Genomic DNA, 9,779 nt, shown 5'->3' with positions numbered 1-9,779 from the left:
TTTTAACAATGGGTATGGTAGATATTAGTATTGAAACTCAGAATGATAAATAGGTTAAGTGACTTGGTCAAGGCCAAAAAAATCATTGATTGACCATCAGGATTTGACCTTTTCTATACTACATCAAGTTACCTTTTGCATCTTTCTTCCTTACTTTCACCTAGTACTCATCATTTGATATACTATATATTTGCTTTTTAAAAATAAAATCACCATTCTTATTAGAGTGAAAATTCTATGACAGCCATAATGTTTTCACAATTATATCTCTGGAATAAAAAACAGTGTCTGTGTCTTTGTAGATATGCAACAAGTTTTTGTGGAGGAACAATGCACTGTAGAAGTTAGCTTAAGTGGAAGTAAAATAATACAAAAATATTGGCTTCAACATAGAAACCAACTTAAACCTAAAGTAATGCAGTTTTTCTCAGACAGAATCTGTGTAGAAAATGAGTTTTGTAAGTTGCAGCTACAACACTAAGAAGGTGTCTGGCAATGTAGAATTGTATATGTTATAAGAATAACTTGGGTTTTTAGGAAGATATTAAGTGGATACAGGATTTTTTTTAAGTTGTTGGTGTTTTGTTTGGTTGTTTCTTAAGACAGACTTTCTCTGTGTAACATCCCTGACTGTCCTGGAACTCACTCTATAGACCAGGCTGACCTTGAACTCGAGATCCCCCTGCCTCTGCATCCTGAATGCTGGGATTAAAGGCATGTCTGGTCTGACTTTGATTTCTTGATCCAATGCTGAGAGAATTAACCCTTGAAAAGTGTTCCTGTGACCTTCACACATGTGTAGTGGCTATATTTTTATCCATACACATAAACACTCACATAATAAATACAATAGCAAATGTATAGTGAGGTGACCTTAAAGTGAGTGGAGCCCATGAACTAGATTTTGAATATAATACACTGTATATTCTATAAGACAGCCAAATGATGATTCAAGGAGATAGCTAGGTATACTAGTCAAGAGCTTAATATATAATAAATATATCACATAGGAGAATAGTTGTTTGGTACTCACCTGATCAAATACAGCTCTTTATTCCATGGGTAGATATTTAAGATGGGCCCAACCCCAATCATGTGATTGTGACATTGTCCAACATTTTCAATATATTCATGCTTCAATGGTACTTTGCTGAGGAGTTCAAATTCCTCAGGCGCTTTTTGAAGTACTTGTTGTGCTGCATAGAATCCATCCACTAACAGTGTTCTGCCACCTGTTCCTTCATGCTTAAGACAATGAAATACTTGAATGCTAAAGAAAGCAAAGCAAATTCTTTTGTTCAGTGGATAAAAGAGAATATATTGAAATATCAGAAATGATTACTAAACCTATTTTGGTAATTTTAATTGTTTTTTCTTCATAGAAAATTAAAGAAATATTTGAGTGAGAAAGGGAACAGCTTTGCTTAGTCTTAAATATGAACAAGAATTGAAAAGGAATGAGTTCAAATCATGGAGAAAGAATCCTAGAAAGAGACAAACCATAACCAAGTATAGTGATATAAATCAACAGGGCATATTCAAGGAAAAGAAGTTTCTGTTGTCACAGCATAGAAAACCATAGAATGCTCTTAATTTGTTAAAACTTTACAGTTCTATTAGCATTTTTAAAGTATGGCTGGCAAGATGGCTCATCAGGTAAAGGCACTTGCCTCTGGCTGATGACCTGAGTTTGCACCCTAGGAGCCATGTACTGGAAGGAGAAAAGTGACTCCAATAGGTTATCTTTTCATCTACCCTTGTGTGCATTGGCATACAAACCCAAACACCCCCTTTCCTACACACACACACACACACACACACACACACACACGCACACACACACACACACAAAAAAAAACCATAAATAAATAAAACTAAAACATTTTTGTTATTGTTTTGAGATGTAGAAATTGATAGAATACATGCCTACCATGAACAAAGCCCAGGGTTCAATCCCCAGCATCAGTATGATCAATGTGTGGTGACATATGCCTATAATCCTAGAACTTGAGAGCATACCTTGTTAGCTCTATAGTGAGTTTGAGGCCAATCTTGGCTATATAGGACCCTGTCTAAACAAAACAGAAAAAAAAAATGAACAAAATTCCTCACCTTTCCTTAATAAACTCTAATTTTGCTTCATAGAAAAAAATCATTTAAAAAGTTTACTACGCCAACAGTTCTAAAGTCCAGTGGGAACAAAGATGATAAAATAACTTGGAAAACCATGTACAGGATGAAGTCCAGGCAAGAATTGATATCAAATCTAAGTTTCTAACTTGGGCAAATTTAAAAATTATAGTGCGTTCTGAGGTTTGGTAGAGTACTGGAAAACGTTTTCTACAAATGTTAGAGATCAAATCCAGGGTCTCACATGTTTGGCAAGTATTTCCCACTCCTATGGGGACATCTTAGTAACTTCTGTTATACCACTCCTCCTATCATCTGTTGACTGTTGTGTGCTGATCTCAGGCTACTTTCCCCATGACTGCTACTTTTTCTGGACCATTATCATCCTGAGTATCCCCAGAATGCTTTTTTTTTTAAATTTTATTGTAATATGATGAGAAAAGTTACATGATTTCAATTTATCTGAATTTGTTAATCTTTAAAAACATATTTTAAGTAAATAGAATTGAATCACATTCTTGTTTTCCTTTTGTACCCCAACTCCTCCCAGAGATCCCTCTTTCAATACATACAATACCTTTTTTTATCATATTCTTTAAAATTTATAAAATATTATAACAATAAAAATGAGTATTATAAAGGTTGTTTGATATAAAACAACAATCAATTTAAGTCTTATGTAGATGCTCATCTACAGCAATAGTGAAAATACAAACTTTTTCTCAATATAAACTTTAAATAACTCCAAACGTATTAACTGTATATTTCAAAATAATGTCACTACTAATATTTTCTTAAATGAACATAAATATATAAAGTGTTTTTGTTTGTTTGCTTGTTTTGTATTTAGTAGAGCTTAAGATCTTGGCTCTTACTGTGGTAACTTGATACAAGAGTTGCAAACGTCAAGCAAAGCATTCAGTCTCACACTTTGTTGTTCTCTTACAAGGCCCCTCCCAATTTAATTGTCTACATTACTTTTGAGTATATAAATACTTTTAAAATATGTAAGCTGTTCTGAAAATCATAGTATAGTATAAAAACATGAAATAAACAATACTACTAATAGAGAGGCTGAGATAGAAACAAGATCTCAAGACCATTAAGTTGTGCTGAAAGTGTATATGGATTATATACTATTAGACCTATTCCTCCAATTACCAAATTAGACCATTGGATGACAATCAACAAATTTCTAATTCAATTGTCAATGGGAAATGAACAGAAGGGCCTATCAGCTCAAGGCCCTGCAACAAACAGTATGAGCCATCTTTCTTTGGTCAACCAGAAGATACCAAGTAAGCAAGAAAATCAAAACTAAATATTTATGATCTTAATACATGCTATAGAAGGAAGTACAGCTTCAGATGTGGCCACAGATATGCCTTATACTATCCCCAAAGGTTAGATGTTACAAGTTAACCACTGGTATTTATAGTCTTTTACCTTCAGGGACAGTGGGAATAATCTTGAGAAGCGGATTAACTTCTATTAACTTCTCAAGATGCAAATTAATACAGGGGATAGAATTTCTCAGCTGTTGTTGTTTCTTTACATCAAGGACAAGGCCAGTCCAATAGAAAGAACAAGGACTTTCAGGAGTATTAGAAAATGTGTGTCCTGGCAAACACTGGTTAATTATCAGAGACCCAAATTAATGGTAGAAATAAATGGTATTGAAATAGAAGATTTGGTAGATATAGGATATGATGTTAATATACTGTCCCAAAAGTCTTAGAATCCAGACTGGCCACTTCAGAAGTTTTATACATAGTTTATAAGAACTGCTGATTTATCACAAATAAAATAAAGTATCTGATAGATTCACTGTGTTAGACTTGAAGTGCAAACAGAGAAGTCGAGACCTTATATGACTGACATACCCACAAATTTATGGGGAAGGGATCTTTTACAACAATGGGGTGCTCAAATTAATATTCTAGCAGTTCCAGGGACAACAAATAAGGAAATTAGGGGTGATATGGTAGATGCTCCTGGGGAAGGCATTGATACAAGTGATTGAGAACAATCACAAGCTGTGACCATTGTCCAAACACAGGACATTACAGGGATTTGAGTTTCCAGATTTATAAAAGGGACCACTGCTGGCATATTAACTGCCTTGCCCCTAAAATGGTTATGAAACAGACCTGTATGCCAAGAGCAGTGGCCCATAACAAAAGAAAAATTGCGGGCACTTGAAGAACTAGTACAAGAGCAGCTGGAGGCTCAACATACAGAAGAGTCTACCAGCCCATGGGATTCCCCTGTGTTTGTTTTAAATAGGAAATAAGCAAAATTTCCAGTGGTAACCAGTTTAAGAGTAGTGAATAGAGTAATTAAAGTAATGGGTCCTTTATATCCTGGACTACCTTTACCTTCTTTGTTACCAAGATCATGGCCTATAATAATAGTTGACTTGAAAGATGACATTTTCACAATACACTAGCATGAAGAAAGGGAAAGTTTTGCTCTCTCAGTATCCATTCTGAACAACAGTGGTTCAATGAAAAGGTACCATTGGAAGATACTTCCACAGGGAATGTTAAATAGTCCAACTTTATGTCAATAGTTTGTACAACAACCATTAAAAATAATTCATAGGCAATTTCCTCAATCTATCATTTATCATGAAATTTTGTTGGCTGATTCTAATGAAAATACTTTAGAGAAAACATTTAAGGAAACACAAAGAATTCTGCCATGCTGGGGGGATTCACTTAATTTATTTGGGTTTTAAAATCAGTCACCAAAAAATTAGACCACAAAAAGTACAGATCCATAGGGATCAATTGCAAACTCTTAAAATTTTTCAAAAATTAATGGGAGACATTAACTGGATGAGGTTACAACTGGTTTAAGTATTTATGAGTCAAGTAATTTGTTTCAAACATTACAAGGAGAATCAAATTTCAACAGTCTAAGATATCTAATAGCTGAAGCAGAAAAAGAGTGAACACTTGTAAAACAAAGACTATAAGATGTATATATGGATTGAATTGATCCTAAACTTGATTATATTTAGGTCATTTTACCTTCAACTCATTCTTCTACTGGGCTCATTATGCAAAGGGTAGATAATATTATGGAATGGATTTTCTTAGCTCATAAAGTAAAAAACAGAAGACATATAGAAAAAGATTTCTGAATTAATTATAAAAGGTAGAATATAACTACATCAATTGTCAGGAAGAGATCTGCCAAAAATTGTAGTACTTCTTACTAATACTGAGGTTATGTTAATATAGGTGATCAAGAAAGATTGGAAAAGAGCTTTGTAGTAACTACTTGGGAGAAATTAATGACAAATATTCAAAATACAAACATATATAGTTTATTAAAAGAAATAATTGGATCTTCCACATAAAGAAAATATCAATTTGGTCTCATACAGGTTTGCCAGGTCCATTAGCTCAAGGAAATGAGAAAACTGACCAATTACTAATAAGAAATGTGTTAGAAGCCACAAATTTTCATGAAAAACATATTAAAGGGAAAGGATTTTTTTCTTTTTCCCCCTGTCTTCTCCCATACTTGATCCTGTTGCCCTTTTCCCATCCCCCTCCTCTCTCACTCCCAAGTCCCTCCTTCCCTCCACCTCCTGTGATTATTTTGTTCCCTGTTCTAAGTAGGACTGAAGCATCCACACCTTGTTCTTGCTTCTTCTTGAGCTTCATATTGTCTGTGAGTTGTATTATGGGTATTTCCAAGCTTTTTTCCTAATATCCACTTACCAGTGTGTACATACCATGTGTGTTCTTTTGACTGGGTTACCTTATTTGGGATGATATTTTCTAGTTCTATCTATTTCTGTGCCCTCTGGTTAGTTTGGCTAAGGGTTTATCTATCTTGTTTATTTTCTCAAAGAACTAGCTCCTGGTTTTGTTGATTCTTTGTATAGTTCTCTATGTTTTTACTTGGTTGATTTTAGACCTGAGTTTGATTATTTCCTGCCTTCTACTCCTCTTGTGTGTATTTGCTTCTTTCTCTTTTAGAGCTTGCAGGTGTGCCTTCAAGCTGCTAGTGGTAGGCTCTCTCCAGTTTGTTTTTGGAGGCCCTCGGAGCTATGAGTACTTTCATTGTGTCCCAAAAGTTTGAGTATGTTGTGCCTTCATTTTCATTAAATTTTAAAAAGATTTTAATTTCTTTACTTCTTCCTTGACAAAGTTACCATTGAATAGAGTGTTGTTCAGCTTCCATGTGTATGTGGGCCTTCTGCTGTTTTTTCTGTTACTGAAGACCTGACTTAGTCGATGGTGATCTGATAGGATGCATGTGATTATTTCAATCTTTTTTTATCTATTGAGGCCTGTTTTGTGACTGATTATATGGTCAGTTTTGGAGAAGGTACCATGAGGTGCTGAGAAGAAGGTATATTCTTCTATTTTAGGTTAAAATGTGATATAGGTATCTGTTAAATCCATTTGGTTCACAACGTCTGTTAGTTTTCCTGTGTCTCTGTTTTGTTTCTGTTTCCATGATCTGTTCATTGGTGAGAGAGGGGTGTTGAAGTCTCCCACTATTAGTGTGTGAGGTGCAATGTGTGCTTTTAACTTTAGTAATGTTTCTTTTACAAATGTGGGTGCCCTTGCATTTGGGGCATAGATGTTCTGAACTGAGAGTTCTTTTTGGTAGATTTTTTCTTTGATGAGTATGAAGTGCCCTTCCTCATCTTTTTTGATAACTTTTGGTCAGAGGTCCATTTTATTAGATATTAGAATGGTGACTTCAGCTTGTTTCTTGGGGACTGTTTGCTTGGAAAAATTTTTTTCCAGACTTTTATTCTGAGGTCTATCTTTGTTGCTGATGTGCATTTCTAGTATGCAGCAAAATGCTGGGTCCTGTTTATATATCCAGTCTATTAGTCTATGGTTTTTTATTGTAGAATTGAGTCCATTGATATAAAGTGATATTAAAGACCAGTGATTATTGTTTTATGTTATTTTTGTTGTTAGAGGAGGATTTATGTTTGTGTGGCTGTCTTCTTTTGGGTTTGTTGAAAGATGATTAATTTCTTGCTTTTTCTTAGGTGCAGTTTCCCTCTTTGTGTTCGAGATTTCCTTATAGTATCCTTTGTAAGGATGGATTTATGGAAAGATATTGTGTAAATTTGGTTTTGTCATGGAATATCTTCCTTTCTCTCTATATGGTAATTGAGAGTTTTTCTGGGGATAGTAGCCTGGGCTGGCATTTGTGTTCTCGTTGGATCTGTATGCCATTTGCCTAGGATCTTCTAGCTTTCTTTCTTTCTTTCTTTTTTTCCTTTTGTTTTTATTAGATATTTTCTTTATTTACATTTCAAATGATATCTCATTTTGCAATTTCCCCTCAGGAAAAAAAAAACTCTGTTCCCTCTCCCTGTTCACCAACCTACCCTCTCCTGCTTCCTGGAACTGGCATTCCCCTACACTGGGGCACAGAACCTTCACAGGACCAAGGGCCTCTCCTCTCACTGATGACCGACTAGGCCATCCTATGCTATATGCATGCTGCTGGAGCCATGAGTCCCACCATGTGTACTCTTTGATTGGTGGTTTAGTCCCTGGGAGCTCTGAGAGTACTAGTTAGTTCATACTGTTGTTTGTCCTAAGGGACTGCAACACCTTCAGCTCCTTGGGCCCATTCTCTAGCTCCTTTAAAGGGGACCCTGTGCCCAGTCCAGTGGATGGAGTCCTCTGGTGGAATTTTTGGGGTCACTTAAGTATACTATCATATCATCAGCAAATAGTGATAATTTGACTTTTCCTTTCCAATTTGTATCTCTCTGATCTCCTTTTGTTGTCCAATTGCTCTGGCTAGGATTTCAAATACAATATTGAATAGGTAGAGAGAGTTGGCAGACTTGCCTGTTGCCTGATTTTAGTGGGATTGCTTCAAGTTTCTCTCCATTTAGTTTTTTTTATAAACATGTACAACTTTACATGTTTTTTTGTGTTTATTTTTTTGTTTTTGTTTTTTTTTTGAGATGGGGTTTCTCTGAGTAGCCTTGGTTGTCCTGGAACTCACTCTGTAGACCAGGCTGGCCTCAAACTCAGAAATCCACCTGCCTCTGCCTTCCAAGTGCTGGGATTAAAGGTGTGCGCCACCACCGCCTGGCACTCCATTTAGTTTGATGTTGGCTACTGGTTTACTCTTAGTATGTTTAGGTATGTGCCTTGAATTCCTGATCTTTCCAAAACTTTTATCACGAAGGGATGTTGGATTTTGTCAAATGCTTTCTCAGCATCTAAATGAGATGTTCATATAGTTTTTTTCTTTGAGTTTGTTTATATAGTGAATTACGTTGATGGAGTTCCGTATATTGAACCGTCCCTGCATCCCTGGGATGAAGCCTACTTGATTATGATGGATGGTCGTTTTGATGTGTTCTTGGATTCAGTTAGTAAGAATTTTATTGAATATTTTTGCATCAATATTCATAAGTGAAATTGGTCTGAAGTTTTCTGTCTTTGTTGGGTCTTTGTGTGGTTTAGGTATCAGAGTAATTGTGGCTTCATAGAACCAGTTGGGCAGAGTGCCTTCTGTTTTTATTTTGTGGAATAGTTTGAGGAAGAATTGGTATTAGGGCTTCCTGGTAGAACTCTACACTAAACCCATCTGGTCCTGGGATTTTTTTTTTTTTTTTTGGTTGGGAGAATATTAATGACAGCTTCTACTTCTTTACGGGATATGGGACTGTTTAGATCATTTGTCTGATCTTGATTTAACTTTGGTACCTTGTATCTGTTTAGAAAAATGTCCATTTCATCCAGGTTTTCCAGTTTTGTTGAGTATAGGCTTTATAGCAGGATCTCTTGATTTTTTGGATTTCCTCAGTGTCTGTTGTTGTGTCTCCCTTTTCATTTCTGATTTCATTAATTAGGATACTGTCTCTGTGCCCTCTAGTTAGTCTGGCTAAGGGTATATCTATTTTGTTGATTTTCTCAAAGAACCAGCTCCTGATTTGAGTGATTCTTTGTATAGTTCTTTTTGTTTCCATTTGGTTGATTTCAGCCCTGAGTTTCTTTTTGGAAACACTCAAAGCTATGAGTTTTCCTCTTAGGACTGCTATCATTGTGTCCCATATGTTTGGGTATGTTGTGACTTCATTTTCATTAAACTCTACAAAGTCTTTAATTTCTTTCTTATTTCTTCCTTGACCAAGTTATCATTGAGTAGAGTGTTGTTAAGCTTCCACGTGTATGTGGGCGTTCTATTGTTTATGTTGTTATTGAGGAGCAGCCTTAGTCTGTGGTGATCTGATAGGATGCAAGGAATTATTTCAATCTTCTTGTATCTGATGAGGTCTGTTTTGTGACTGATTATATGGTCAGTTCTGGAGAAGGTACCATGAGGTGCTGAGAAGAAGGTATATCCTTTTGTTTCAGGATAAAATGTTCTATAGATATCTGTTAAATCCATAGGTTTCATAACTTAGTCTCACTGTGTCTTTGTTTAGTTTCTATTTCTATGATTTGTCCATTGCAGAGAGTGGCGTGTTGACATCTCCCACTATTATTGTGTGCAGTGCAATGTGTGCTTTGAGCTTTAGTAAAGTTTCTTTTATGAATGCAGATGCCCCTGCATTGGGAGTGTAGAGGATCAGAATTGAGAGTTCATCTTGGTAGATCATAACTTTGATGAGTATGAAGTGTCCCTCCTTATCTTTT

General features: G+C 35.6%; 1 protein-coding gene across 3 annotated transcripts in view; it reads right to left on the bottom strand.

The window, feature by feature from the left end:
- The window catches only part of Tmlhe (trimethyllysine hydroxylase, epsilon), an 86,170-nt gene that overhangs the window by 5,340 nt on the left and 71,051 nt on the right, over positions 1 to 9,779 (bottom strand). For all 3 annotated transcript variants that reach the window (XM_031346464.1, XM_031346467.1, XM_031346465.1), the window contains one exon: positions 1,034 to 1,270. In XM_031346464.1, coding sequence (XP_031202324.1) covers positions 1,034 to 1,270 — 237 coding nt within the window. The remainder of the gene's footprint in view (positions 1 to 1,033; positions 1,271 to 9,779) is intronic.

The sequence above is a fragment of the Mastomys coucha genome, unplaced genomic scaffold (assembly GCF_008632895.1).
Source record: "Mastomys coucha isolate ucsf_1 unplaced genomic scaffold, UCSF_Mcou_1 pScaffold25, whole genome shotgun sequence".
Lineage (NCBI taxonomy): Eukaryota > Metazoa > Chordata > Mammalia > Rodentia > Muridae > Mastomys > Mastomys coucha.
This window is presented reverse-complemented; position numbering and strand designations above follow the sequence as displayed.